Source organism: Arvicola amphibius, chromosome 3, assembly GCF_903992535.2.
Source record: "Arvicola amphibius chromosome 3, mArvAmp1.2, whole genome shotgun sequence".
Classification (NCBI taxonomy): Eukaryota; Metazoa; Chordata; class Mammalia; order Rodentia; family Cricetidae; genus Arvicola; species Arvicola amphibius.
The window spans coordinates 4,948,991-4,963,796 of record NC_052049.1 but is presented as its reverse complement, the minus strand read 5'-3'; the positions used below and the strand labels follow the sequence as shown (position 1 = coordinate 4,963,796).

The 14,806-nt window shown below is 45.3% G+C and overlaps 1 protein-coding gene across 1 annotated transcript in view; it reads right to left on the bottom strand.

Annotated features, from left to right (window-relative positions):
- The window catches only part of Adcy2 (adenylate cyclase 2), a 335,378-nt gene that overhangs the window by 107,381 nt on the left and 213,191 nt on the right, over positions 1 to 14,806 (bottom strand). Inside the window, exon 5 of the mRNA XM_038322841.1 lies at positions 3,400 to 3,548. Within this exon, the coding sequence (XP_038178769.1) occupies positions 3,400 to 3,548 (149 nt within the window). The remainder of the gene's footprint in view (positions 1 to 3,399; positions 3,549 to 14,806) is intronic.

The window sequence follows — 14,806 nt, the reverse complement described above, 5'->3', positions numbered from 1 at the left end:
CTTTCAATAAAGAAATGAAAAGAGTAATCAGAGACTGTGGTGCAATATCAGAAACCGTGTAAAAGGAACTGTGAGGATCTAAGACAGCAGTTCTCAACCTTGTGGGTCACCACACCTTTGGGGGTCAAATGACCCTTTCACAGTGGTCATCTACGACTATCAGAAAGCACAGATATTTATATTCCAATACATAACAGTAGTAAAACTAGTTATGAAGTAGTAAAGAAAATAATTTCATGGTTGGTGGTGGACAGCCACAGCATGAGGAACTGTATTAAAGGGTTGCAGCATCAGAAAGGTTGAGAACCGCCAGGCGGCGGTGGCGCACGCCTTTAATCCCAGCACTCGGGAGGCAGAGGCAGGCGGATCTCTGTGAGTTCGAGACCAGCCTGGTCTACAAGAGCTAGTTCCAGGACAGGCTCCAAAGCTACAGAGAAACCCTGTCTCGAAAAACCAAAAAAGAAAAAAGAAAGGTTGAGAACCACTGCCTAAAGGCTCACGTGGGGATGGGGTCTGGGGAGGACGATCTAAGAATCATTATTACAGAGGTCACTCTGGCAGTGCCCCGTGGAAGCAGGCAGGCCATTGGAGCCCAAGCAAAGTCTGCAGTGGGGAGCAGTGGAGAGACATGGTCAGACACAGAAGAAGATGAACCGCACACTGCAACTGATTAGATTTTGGCAGGGAGCATCCAGGAGAAGAAACTGAAGTTAAAGGGCAGTTCCTGGGTGAACTGTGTTTGGAATCTAGGTTCAGACGGATCGTGAGCTTGCCCAGGAAGAAGACCACTTTATCTTTGTTAGTTTTGTTGTTACCTTAAGTCACCCGCTAGGTGAATGAGCACAGGCTGGGTTCCATGTCTTACAAAGAGAGTGAAGTCCTGGGAGAGTGGAAAGAGCACAAGGGAGCCTCAAGAGTGACAATATCGTCCATCTACAGACGAGGCTAAACTCAGGGGATAAGAAGGAAACATCAAGATTATAAGGACACGAAGATTGATGTGTTCTCTCAGTAGGGCCTGCATGCCTGCACGGTCAACGCAACAAGGAACAGAAGAATTACACAGATCTGGAGACAGGGGATCTGGATTGGGGAAGTTGGTATTAAGTAGGTTTGTGGCTTGGTGGGGGTTCACACCAGAGGTAGGAAGTTGAGGACAAGGGAAACCAATCACAGTGAAGAAAAATTCTCTGTGTCCTGAGCTATGTAGGAAAGATGTAGTTTCAGACCGGGTGACATGTAGGATTAAGCAAAAATACACTTGCTTTTATTTTGCTTTCATTTGTTTTCAAATGTTGTGTCTGTGCTTGCTTAGGAATGACTGGGAATGACCCAGAGAAAGGCGATCAAGGGCCAGAAGGCCACCAACAGTTGCTGTCCTCGGATCGAGAAATCACTATTTTCATTAGTGCGAGGAACTGCTACAAGTAGGAATAAGCCCGTGTCTAATGGACACCAAAGCAGAGCTAGGAGGCAAACAGTTGATGTTTCTGGATGCCCAGCAACATTCCTTTTGCTGGCAGAATTGAGCTGCCGTGCTGTGAGGATGTCCGGGCATCTGATGGTGAGGACCAGAGGAGCTGAGGCCTCCAGCTAACACCCCATGTGAACCATCCATGGAGGGCAGGAGCCACATAGAAGGCGGGTCCTCTGGCAGCTGTATCTAACACCTGGCCTGCAGTTTCACAGCAGAGTCCAAGCCTCAAACATCTGGACAAACATCTCTTAAACTTCTAGCCCACGGATGCTGTGAGATGCTAATGTCTGTGTTAGGCCACTAAATTTGGGGGTGTCGGTAAACAAAAATTGACAAGTAATACAGGTGGTATAAGGGGTTCGTTCACTGCTTGAGGGTTTCCATGTTGTCCACCGAGATGTCCAGTGACTGCTTCCGCCACCACACATTTCTTTGCAGGCTTTGATTGCCCAAATAAATGCCTTGAAATCAGCTCCGGCAATGGGAGGGGGATTGCAGCAGTTTGGGTGGCAGAAAGCTGGAGAGAGGAAGCATTTGAATGGCACACCCCCAGATACCAGAAGCATTAACTTCTTGCTTCTCTAACTTTATAGATGAAATGCTTACACAGCCAAAGGCAAACAGGGCTTTTAAACAATTTTATTGCTTAATGGGCCATAACTTTCTTTAAATAGACTTAGTTTCTCCTATCACCCATGCAGTGTTTCTCACCACAATTCCCATCCTGTCACCAATGTTTCTCCTTGAGGTACTGTCTGGTGAGACGCCTTTCTTACTGCCCACTTATTTATGCCTATACTTGGGTCCTGCATGTCACGGGCTCTGGGTACCTTTTTGTAAGATCTGATGCCAAATAAGCCATTTATCTAAGTTTCAGTGAAGTGTGTGTTTCATCTCGGATTTCAAAACTTTGATTTAAAACAGCTGGCCTGGGAGACAGTAGTTATGATGAGAGTCCAGATTTGGAGAACAGACTGGGTTCCAGTCCTAGCAGATGCTCCCCAGCCGGGGTTGAGAGTCAAGATTTGGGGAAGAGGCTTTGGCCTATGTCTAGCTGATGTTCAGATAAACATATCTGTGGGCCCGGATATACTGAAGTATGATTCAAGAATCTTCCCTGACAGCTAAAGAATATCAACGAAGCTTAACAGACACAGTCATGTATATGTGCAGAGGACTAAGGGGAAAGCCTGGCATCAGCACAATGGGTGGATTAGAACAAATTCCTGAAGGAGGTAGCTGGGATGGAGAGGACAAGAAAGGAACACCAGCTATGTGGTGACTTTTGGATGGGGATAAAGGAATGAGTCTCTTCCCAGCCTGAAGGGAGGGGCCTTACAGGTCACCTTCTACATCAGGGGCAACAGAGGTTTCATACATCTTCCTTCTTGGCTAGAATCCCATAGTGTTAGCTTGCTGGCTTCTGAGCACTATAATTCTAGGAATGACTCTCTGGGGGATATACTTACGACAATGTCTGTCTTGACAAAGCAGTTATTGCCATGAGAAATATAAAGATCTGCATTAGGCCCCTGTGGCCGTTGCCATTAGTTGGTCAACCCAATAATCCAGCCTCCCTGGAATGCTGGCTTCATGGAGGCCCTGTAGCCAGGAAACACATCTGGAAGGATTGTCCATTGTGTCTAAAAAAGTTCATGGACACTCATACTGCAGTCTTACTGTGAGGGTTTTCAAAAAAAGACCTCACCATCCACCTCTTCTTCTCTGTTCCTCTCCGTCACAGACAGAAAGTTTACAAACTATGTATCAACCCAATGGATGAAGCAGACCAAATTATATCATCCCAATATGAAGGTTCCGAGCGGCATCAGAAGGGTAAGAGGAGTGGGCCCCACTGTACCATCAAAGAATGGGGAGTTACTGTGTGATGTGCCACCGAGGGCCTGCACGGCGCACCGTACCTCACGTTGGTGTGCCGCTTGACATACAGGTTGTGGAAGTTGTTTGTGTTTTCCATCTGGCCAGCTTTGGGACCCTGCAGCCTCTGGATGATCTCAGCTTTCATCTCCATGGCTATGTGAGCTGGCAGCAGGGAAAGCAGAAGGCGCTCCTGTGAGGAAGGGAAGAAAGGGCAGCACACATCAGACAGTGATGGGAGAGGCTGCCTGGTGGGGAAGCCAGTGCTCCCCGGATGGAAAAAAACATAACTCTTCCTGAGGCTGGGCCATATTATTATATTCTTATTTACTGAACTCTCAATAAGAGTTCTCCACATGGGTAATAAAAGAAGGTAAGGTTATTTCCCCAAGGATATTATTCATCTATTTTGATTCTAAAATAGAAAAGTAGGAATAATATTAAAAACCCCAAATACCAACAGACAACGTGAGATAAAAAACATTCATTTCACCTTTCCGTTCATGTGTGTGATAAACCACAAGCTTCACTGCACTTGGGAAAGGCGGCTAATATCCCACACTCCCTGAAAAAGGAAGCCAAATATTTTCCAATATTTCATTTCCTCTATGATAAACACCGTCTCCTCCGGTGATTATCAACTACTGTGAAAACGGAGTCGGAAGTGGGAGTTTCTGCGAAGCACCATCCAGAAGAAGCTACAGAGCACCAGAGCACATGAGCTTTCTGTGGATTTTTGGTTTCTGCAATAGTGAGCACACTAGAAGTGAACCCTAGCATGCGAGCCAACATGGACTTCTGTATATACCCATCTTAGTCAGGGGGCATTTTCCCACCCTCTGCAAGGAAGATAATTATTTCTGGGGGAAAGAATCACATAAGGGCAATCATGGAAAGTTTGTCAACATAGAATAATTTAAATGTTAAATTACTGCATTTAAAACAATCAGTAGACTCCCCTTTGTTAGTCTCACCTCCTAGCCACGGCTCTTGACAACTGATGTTTCTTGGTACATTGCAGGCTCCAGGGTGGGCCCTGGGCTCTTAGTTAACAGGACCCCCCTGGTGGTCACAGTATTAGATCTTAGTAAAAGTGAGTTTCTAAGAAAAGCTTGAGTTAAGAACACATGAATTTCCTTTAAATTTGTCCTTTTCCACTTTTAAAGATCAAACGTTACACGGCAATTGCTTAAGAGTGCCCCATCTACTTCCCGGGTAGACAGTGTAGCTCGTTCCTTTCCATGTTCAGTCTCTCGGGTCGCAGTGATCTCCCATGTCCACCTGCTTCCGTTTCCAGGTATCCTCTAAAGGGCCTCAGGGGAGCTCATTCTGTCACTCATTGGCCATGTCTTCCTTGCCACCCCAGTCCCTCATCCCGCTTTCTGAGACCACCTACAGACTGAACTCGGATCCTCTACATGGGGCCCACCTGGCATTTGCCTTTGTTCCATATTCTGTAATGAAGTGTGCTATACCCCAATCCAGACCTGCCTGGGGACACAGATTTCATGAGCGAAAATGGAGAATCAAATATAGTGGCTTTTCTCTCCCACTCCAAGCCTTATTTAACAACCAAATGTAAGTCACAATCTCTATTTTAAACCCAAAATGTAGACGAATGACCAACTTTTTAAAAAATGTACTGAAAAATTGCAGAAGATGAAATTCATATGTTATGTAAAACAGACCCATCTCTTTTGTTGTATTAAAGAATCGCTGTGGATTTAGAACACAGAAGAATGTTCAGGAGTGGGGCGTTGACACGGTTCTGTGAGCAAAGACGCTTGCCACAGGGCTTGACAACTGCAGTCTGGTCCCTGAGACCATGGTGGAAGGAAAGAACGGGTTCTCTGGTTTTCATAGCTGTGCGGTGACACACCTCCCTCTTCCAAACACAATTTTAAGAATGCTGTTAAAATACCCTTCAAAGACAGTGGGTTTCAATGTCACTTCTTAGTGGGTAAAGGGCTTGCGTATAAGCCTGATGGCCTGAGTTTGATCCCTACAACCCACAGGAGGCATAGAACCAACTCTGCAAAGTTGTCCTTTGACTTCCACATGCTCACTCCTGCACACTATGCTTACACACACACAAACACACACATACACACACAAAAACCACACACTCACATACACACACGAACACACACACACACACACACAAACCACACACTCACATACACACACGAACACACACACACAAACCACACACTCACATACACACACGAACACACACACACACACACACTCACACTCACATACACTAATAAATGAAAATTTACTAAAATGACAGATTTAGGAGGTACAGTTAATGAGCCACACAAAAGCTTGTCCATGACCTGGGTATTCGGGTATGGCTGGCACACAATACCAACTCTTCCAAGAGGATCCGACCTGGGAGAGGTGTGGGACCAGAGAGCAAGCTACCAACACAAACCTGCCTGCAAGGTGATGAAATCTGAGGCACTTTATTTGAAATTTGTCTTTTTTTCCCTTACAGTAGAGCTCAGTATGAAGCTTGTGAGTGCCAAACGGCCCCTCTGACCATCCTTTGTCCCCAGATCTAATGCTAATGGCAATATATTTTTTCCTAAAATGTGTTCTTTTAAAGAGTGCTTTATGCAAGGGTTCCAGAGTTCATTCAGTAAATTTCTATGTTCTGCCAATCAAACTATGGCAATATGAGCCCCAATGGTTCTAATGTAACAATACAAAAATATTCTGGTTATATTTTAAGTTACTTTTGTGATGAAGGGTTCATGAGAAAACTTTTTTTTTCTGAGACAGGGTTTCTCTGTGCAGTCTTGGCTATCCTGGAACTCTCTCTGTAGACCGGGCTGGACTCAGACTCCTAGAGATTTGCCTGCCTTTGCCTCCCAAGTGCTGGGACTAAAAGCATGCACCACCACCACCCAGCAAGAAAATCTAATTTAAACAGAGCAGATAAAGTTTAGAATTTAAACTTATTCATACTTATGTTTGAGCCTCCTCTTTTTAGTGAATTGGGCAGACAGTAAACATTTAAAGTTAATTCATTTTTCAAGCAAAGAATAAACTACTTGGATAAAAATTTTTAAATTTTTATCTCCTATGTGAGAATTTCACACGTTTTTACTACTAATTCTTTTTATTGTTTCTTTCCCACTCTGCCCCTCCAAATTCTCAAAGACCTTCCTATGTCCTCCTCCCTCCTCCTCTTCATTTTCCTTCTACAGTCCCGAGTCCAAGTCCTGTGGCTTGTATGTGCACAGGACCTGTATGTGCACATGCGTAGAGCCAGCAGTGGAGCATGGAGAACCTCTGAGGGACCACACCCCCACAGGAATGGACTCTCTCCTGAAAGAGATGTCAGCTGCTAAGAGCTCTCAGATAGCCGTGAGACCTCATGAGCCCCTCTCCTGTCTATGCTGGATGGTTGGAATTTTAAACTTTTCTGCTTCAGAATTCTTCTATCTAACAACTGTTTTAAATGCAGCTGAATCTGCATTTAAAACACCAAGCCAGTGTAACGTGCAGGGGGGATAAGTACCATATCTCTCCTCTTCCCAACTGAAAGGGCCTATCAGAAATCTGGATTCCAGAGCGGTGCAGAGCCATAGGTGGCTCCATCACACACTGGTAAAGGGAGATCTTGTCTCATCCAACATTGCCCTGCAACACGAAAGAGCTCAGGTCTCACCCAGACCTTGGCCTTTACAAGACACCCACAGGGGGTGTGAAAAGGAGCTTCCAGTTTACACTAGAGCACACCTCATCTTGCAGCCAGGGTCAGGCCTGCAAATCTGAGAGAATGGACGCCTTCCACCGATTCCCATCACCTGTGTATCCCTGGAGCTGCTTTCTGGCCATGGTGCTATTGCTGCTCTGTCCATTGTCTTGCAAAGATTGCCTCCCAGGGCTCTTGTAAGTATTGCTTCAGACCAGTTAAATAAAACTCACCACACTGAATACTCATTATTTGAAAAGTCTTGTTGCATGCTTATTTAATGCCCACTTTAATAAAGCAGTTACAGTTTTTATATAGATGGAGAACAGCCCTTTGGAGCAGAAGCAGCCCTGAGATGGGAGAAGATGTGGGGAGATGCGAGTTCCAGCCTTTTTGCTGCCATTAACAGACGGCATGGGCGTCTGAGCCTCGATTTCATTGCCTAGAAGCCAATTCTACTGCACCAGTGGAACTGTCCAAGGCCATGCAGGAAGCAAACACTTCCCCAGCACTGTGGGGGGCTCTTTGTAGAAGTTACCTTTTCCAGCTCTGGAGACAACCGTGTGCTGCTGCATGTGCTCCCTGATGAGTGTCCCCAGTAACCGTGTGCTGCTCCAGTGCTCCCTGACGAGTGTCTCCAGTAACTGTGTGCTGCTGCATGCGCTCCCTGATGAGTGTCCCCAGTAACTTCTCTCCATCAGTGAGGCTCTTGCTCCATCTCCCCTAATTTCCATAACCTCCTAAAGAGGGCTGCTAGTCAAGAGATTGCACCCACAACCTTGCTTTTGTGTGATCCTTGAAGAGCAGATCCAGAAGTGTGAGAAGGACAAGGACATTCTGGCCAGCGCGTCCACTTCTGTGTGTGGGGAACGTGGAGCTCTTACTAGGGGTTACTATTGTTATGATAAAACTCTATGACCAAACACAACTTGGGGAAGAACGGATTTTTATCTAGCACAATAGGCTTGCTTATATCATAGTCTAGAGGACTGGAGTGCCCCGTCCAAATTAAAATCAGTGTACTCTTCAGCAAACCACAAGTCTCTGCCACCAACCATTAATTAAGCCTTTGCATGTATAACATATTTTCTTACTAAAACTCCCAATTACATACAATTTCACTTCAATTTAACTATTATGTCAACAGAAAAAAATCAGTATAGCCGTGGCTCAGTGAAAATCTAATGTTAAGGCAGAATCTGAGACTTCCAACCTGGGCCGTGGGTGACTGTTCCACTCACTCTAGTTTGTGAAGAGGTGACCAGAGGCTTTCTGGAGGACACATCGTAAAAAGGAGTTAGAGAGGATGGAATTGCCACTCGCATGCAATCACTCTCCAGCCAAATGAAGTTAGAGAAGAAAGTACTCATCAAGTCAGACTGTAAATTATGTCTATAGTCACTGATGACGGGAAGCTGGTATTTCTAAGCTTGAACTGTTTACCATCAGCTGTCAATTCGATTCTCTAAATTAGAGCCCTAGGGAACCAGAAGTCACTCATCAGGTGGATAAATGCTCAGTCCTTACTGGGAGAGTGTGGAGGTCCCCGGGGAAGGCCACAGCTGTGTTCTCTAGAGCAGGACAAAGAATACTTGAGTTCTAGCACTCAGAGGAAGATGGCAGCGCTGCTAGCTCAGATCAGACATGGAAAACAGAAGCATAGCTCAGAGTTCACAGACTTTGAGAAATGGGGCGTCTGGTGGTGGATTCCTTACAGATGCAAACAGAGCACGCGGATAATGTAGGCGGGAATTTGTTTTGGTGAATCTCACCACTCATGTGAGGCTGAGGACACAAGCTCTTGATGCTAAAATAGCAGGAAAGGCTTATTTAGGGAAAAATCCATCTGATTAAGAGAACAGAATCTGACCTCAGTGGAGACTTAACATTCAGGATGGACTATGTCCATCATTGGCAAAAGAACCACCCCTAGGAAGGTGGGCTCACTTTAAGCTATGCTAAAGAGATGGGGGGAATAATTAATCCTTTAATGAGACACTGTGCTTTGCCTTCCCAGAATAACAGCCCCTATGCTCTAGCCCAGCTTTGTACATTGACCTGCTTTTCTTCATTATCAGAAAAGTGTGACTTCTCTCTTTTTTTCTCCTTTTGAAGCATGCTTTCCCTAACAGTTTGGCTGTCTTACGCACCTACCAGTGTCTGACCTTCATGTGAGTTTAACTTTTTTCTTTTCTTTTTGGGCACTGCTGATGGTTTTCCAACTTGCCTGCCCCAAAGTTTTTCTTTCAAATGCTAATAAAATTGCCTTTGCCTTTCCATTTGATTACATCTTTGAATTATGTTATTAAGGAGACTAGGAACCCCAAGAAAGGACCCTGATCTCTCCTGTCTTATCTGGCAACTAAAAGAGGCCTACAAGTCCAGTAACGTTAACACTGATTAAAAAAAATCAGATCCAAAGGAAAACAATTACCTGATATCTTGTGAGCTGAGCCTCGTTGGCTCACAGAGATCACGTGTATGTCAGGTTTGCTGTGTGGTTAAGAATCTAACCACGGTCTGGGTCTGTTCCTGTAGGCACCATAGAGCTGAGCACAGACCTCACCACGCCCTAACATCTGCATCTGTGCTTTGCATATTCACATCATCTGCTGCCCCTCTCAGTCATTAGCTACCAGTGTTCTATTGGCTCCTGTGCTTTCCTTGTGGGACTTTTCTGCGTGTTTCAAGGGTTAGCAGCTTTGAGGGTTGAGACTTAGATTAGACTTCAATGGCTTCATGTCACTAGATGCCAAAAGAAATGCCAGTGACTATGGAGACAACATAGGCTGCCTGACAAATGCCACATGTCTTCTGGGGGTGAAACAGCTGACAATCACTGCTCTGAATGTCAGACACATTTATTTGTTGGAGGAGGTACCTTGTACTTCCTGGCCTCCTGGCTAGCTTAGACCCAAAACAATCATATAGACACCATATTATTTAAAACACTGCTTGGCTCATTAGCTCTAGCTTCTTATTGGCTAACTCTTACATATTAATTTAACCCATCTCCATTAATCTGTGTATAGCCACATGGCACTGGCTTATTGGTAAAATTTCAGCATGTCTGACTCCTGACTCTAGCCACAGCTCCATGGTGTCTCTCTGACTCTGCCTCCTTTCTCCGAGCATGCCATTTAGGTTTTTTTTTTTTTTTTGCCTACGTAAGTTCTGCCCTATCAACAGGCCAAGGCAGTTCCTTTATTCATTAACAATAAAAGCAACACATAAACAGAAGGACCTCCTACACCATATGGAGACAACATAGGCTGCCTGACAAATGCCACATGTCTTCTGGGGGTGAAACAGCTGACAATCACTGCTCTGAATGCCAGACACATTTGGCCTTTCCCTTTCTTTACTTCAGTTCCTTTCCAGTCTGGGTTTTATGGTCTTCTGCTGCAATTTTATTTCCCCTTATTCCAGTATGGAAGAGCACATACTCCCCAGGGCATTGCTGGGAAATACTTCATTACTTCTCCCCAGGCGGCTGGATAGGAGCCCCGACGACTACAGACCTAGCCAAAGAGGGGCTGCGGTATGTGAACTGGGTGAGGTATGTTTGTCCAGAAAGATGCTCTTGTTCTTATGGAAGGAAAGAGGAGGTGCTGGACACAAACCAGGGTTCTCTGGGTTCTCTGTCATCATTTTTCAAGCAGAAGCCATTACCTTCCTGCTCAGGCTATGCCCTTGTCAATACAGTTGAAGGAATGGCTGAGCACGCTGCCAGTTGCCTAAATATAAACCTGCAGGCATCTGGACCACACCTCACATTTTTACAAATCTTCATAGCACAGAACTGTCTTGACACCGACTTAATGTTCCTCTTTAGCTACCAGCAATGTATCTGATAAAGGAGTTACTTCCCAAGTGGGTCTTCTCCTGTTTGTCCCTTTCTGCTCCCCCTCTTCCCCTTAAAGTGAAGGTCTCTCTGAGATAGAAAGCAGCTAAGTCTGGTTAACACCACCTCTGGATGCTTCTAGTGTTTGGGAGACTACAGAACCCCAGTATGTTCTAAGGTGTAGTTCTCTGTATGTGCCTCACCTCCTTTACTTCCTTCTCCTTCCAGATCTTTCGGGTCACATGCTATCTAAGCCTGCCCTGAAGAGCATCCTTCCTCTGGGACCTAAAGACTGATACCTTCATGTTGTTCCCATCTACCTTCCTCGGTTAAAGCTGTTTTTAAACAGTTGTTCGGACGAGCTTACAATACAGCTTCATCTTTCATTCTTTCATGCCCATCTGCTTTGGTTCACCTTATCAATGGCCCTCGAATCCTACTGGAATCACCTATTTACTTCTGGCATACATGCATCCAGACTGTGTCTGTTCAATATCATGTACCCAGCATAAAACACAGATACCAGCACCTGTCATATGACCTATTTGCTGAATGAACACAGCAATGGATGCATGGGTGAAGGGCTACAGGCCTCATGACACTCTGAACGGAATTTCCAGTGTACTCCTTATGCTGTCTAATTCTTTAATGGCAGCTGGCAGGAGACTCTCCCAGCCTCTGCTCTGTCACACGTCATGCAGCATGTAAAGCAGAGCACCCTCTTGATGCTCAGAGTCCTTGGGAGCCAAGAGCTATTGAAATAAATCTCCACAGTCAGTTCTGGGCCTTTTGCTGTCAAAGTGTCAGGAGGAAATGGGGATACATCCTTGAATATGGCAACAGAAATAGGAATACGCCCTGAATTTCATCTCTAGTCATTCTTGAAATCATTTGATTTTTTTCTCTAAGGAAGAAATCTGTTGGGACTAATTGAGTCCTGGCCTTCAGCTGCTCTTCCCTGCTAGAGCCTTCTAATTGAAGTTACTAAAAGCTGTGTTTTGCCTAGAGGATCAGAGGATGGGATTTTCACCTGTTGGCCATTGACGGCTGTGTATTTAAGCCTCCATGGTGCTATTAAAGAGGGGCTTTTGTACCAGCCATTAGAGGTCTGTGTGTTGGTATGTCTCTGCGTGTTTCCTTAACCTCCAGCCCCTTGCCCGAAGCTCGTGAACTGGGTTCTAGGGCATAGAGTGCAGACAGGGGGCGGGGGCGGCGGTGTGCAGTAGAAATCATGGAAAAAATGTTCTGTACATGCATGTATGTAACCTTCATGCATGCATGGTCATATTCACACTCATATTCAAAAAGTGTGTTGGATATTATGTTAGTTGTCAGGTATGTGTAAATTCATGGGAACTGTAGGCCTGTTGAGATTTAATATTCTTTCAATGTCTCCTTAAAGGACTTCTGGTGTCTGACCTTTCTAGAGCTGAGGACGCAGCACTGGCCTTTTAATGGGCAGGTTCGAGCCTGAGTGCTCGCATCCATCATGCGTGCAGGCCAAGCATCCTCTGAGGTACATTCCAGCTGCTGACAGCATGGAGCGTGCACACCCCAGAATGCAGTGCAGAGGGGTGGGGGAGGGAACGTATAACTTACAAACTCAAGCCTGCCACGGCAAAAAGAAGGCAAATTTTCTGCCAGGAAACACAAATTCAGATCAGCATAGGAATGATGAAAGACGTGGTTAGCGAGAAGATTCAATTAAAAAACCATATTTATTGATTAATTTGAAATAACCATATTAGCATAATAAAGGAACTTGATGATTCTCATTCCAACCAAAATATCTGTCAATCTCCCCAAAGATGTTAAGAGTATTGACTTGCTATGTGCCCGGCTGAAGTATGATAAAATGTTGAATCTTCTGCAGTGGTTTCTGAGGGAGAACACTATGCACCCACACTGGCTGAGCGTAGAGCCTGTTTCATTTGGGAATGCATTTCCACCAGCTTTTGCTGCAAAAAACAATCCCCTAAAATATAGAAGCTAAGAAAACAATGCAACCTCCGTTCTCATAATCTGTGAAGCGGCAGGTATGTGGCGGGTACTGTTTTGGTTGTGGCTAAATCAGATGACTGGATTCAGTCAGCGTCCTGGCCAGGCCCTGCAGGATGGCTCTAGTGAGAGGTCTGGATGGCAGTTACTTCTGGCAATCTCAGAGGCTTTGATTCTGTTTTCCAAGTCGGATCATGTGAGGTGTCCTTCCCTAGGCCACGTGGCCTCCACGTTGCTTGTCTCAAAGCAGCAGACTTAGAAGTCAGGAGACTGTCATGTTCTCATGCAGTTTGGGCTGCCTGGTGCCACTTCCCATTGTCAAAGCAAGTAACAAGCCCCCCCCCCCCCCCAACCCCCAAACACACACACCAAGCTTCAAGAGCGGAAAACAAACTGGCCACGTCATTTGACTTCCGCACTGGGATAGCAGTCTCCCAATATTCATGGTTCTAAAAACGTTAGTAGAGCCAAGATGGTTGCCTCTGCAGAAAGCCTGGCATCTTGTGAGAGATCCCAGGAATGCAGAAACCACAGCTGTAAGTGCTGAGTTCCCTTGGACTCCAGTTTGATCCTGTGAGTTCCTCTTGTTTCTAATTCTATACTCACAGGCTGTCTGCATTTTCATCTGAACCCTGGCTCTTGGCCAAGCTTAAACTGCACAGGATAAGACAGAGAAGGCCTGGGTCTCACAGGAACTGGGTGACTGTGCTGCTCTCTACCACTCACTCCTAAAAGAACCTAATACCTGGCAAGTCATTCTTCAAATAAATGGGGTAGAGGGTAAGCTTCAGCAGTTGCCTATAGATGGGATGGGTCACCTTAGATTTATCATAACTTTATTTAGGCAAGAATCTATACGGATTAAAACGACTTTCACAAATGCCTATGGATTTTCTCTGTTCTAAGCTTGGTCCCCACATGTGGGGGAATGAGGGGCCTTACGAGAAGGCTGCTGTGTGCTACAGAGAACTGCAGCTTGTCATGACTTTAGGATAGTGCTGACCTCAAAGGAATTCCGAATGTGTTAGTTGCATTGGAGCCCCCTTGAGTCCTCTGAAGTAAGGCAAGTGTGGAATCCAAAGTGCCCACCTGACATTGCGCTTTATGCTGACTTTCTCACTTATACCAGTTCTCTCAGTTACTGTCCACAATAGGCAGGAACGATGCATTCCCTTATATATTCTTATGGATTCGTACCTAAATAGTTTACTAAAACTATTTCATGGCCAATAATTATGGTTCAATTTCCCGGTAGCCATAAGGATATGAACAAGATAGATGGCCAAATGTAAGTCACATTAAAACTATAAGGTAGAATTCCACTCTCCGAACATCTAACCAAATAGGCCATCATTTATAAAAGGCAACAAAGAAATCCCAGTAAAACAGACAACAGGCATAACTGGCACTGACCCAGCTAAGTCAGGGGGTTCTCACTAGTGTTCACAGACCTGGAGGGAAACAAATGAGAAGGAGTTTTCAGCTTCTGACTGTGGGATGAGGGAAATTCCTGCATGGTGGGAAAAGACAGGGAGCAAGTAATGGAGAAAAGGGAACCCCTGCTTTGGTTGGGAAGGAAGTCCTCCCTCCCACCCCCAGTCTCCAGGCAGAGGAGGGAATTCACCTTCATTTGTCCTCAGTGAAAATATTAAGTGCTTGCTTCCATGGGCTGTGCATACTAGAAAGAGGAAGTGGGATCAAGGAGAGACAGTCAGCTGGACCACCCCAAGGGGCATTCCTGTGCCACCTGCAGTGAGGTAGATCAGGTCCTACGTATCCACTCCCCCACAAATGGAATTTTTTTCTATCAGAGATAGCTAGCTTGCCAAGGGCCAATATCCCATAAATATCCCACACATGATGAAGTATCATGCCAATCTTTTCATCTTCCCTACCTAGTTTT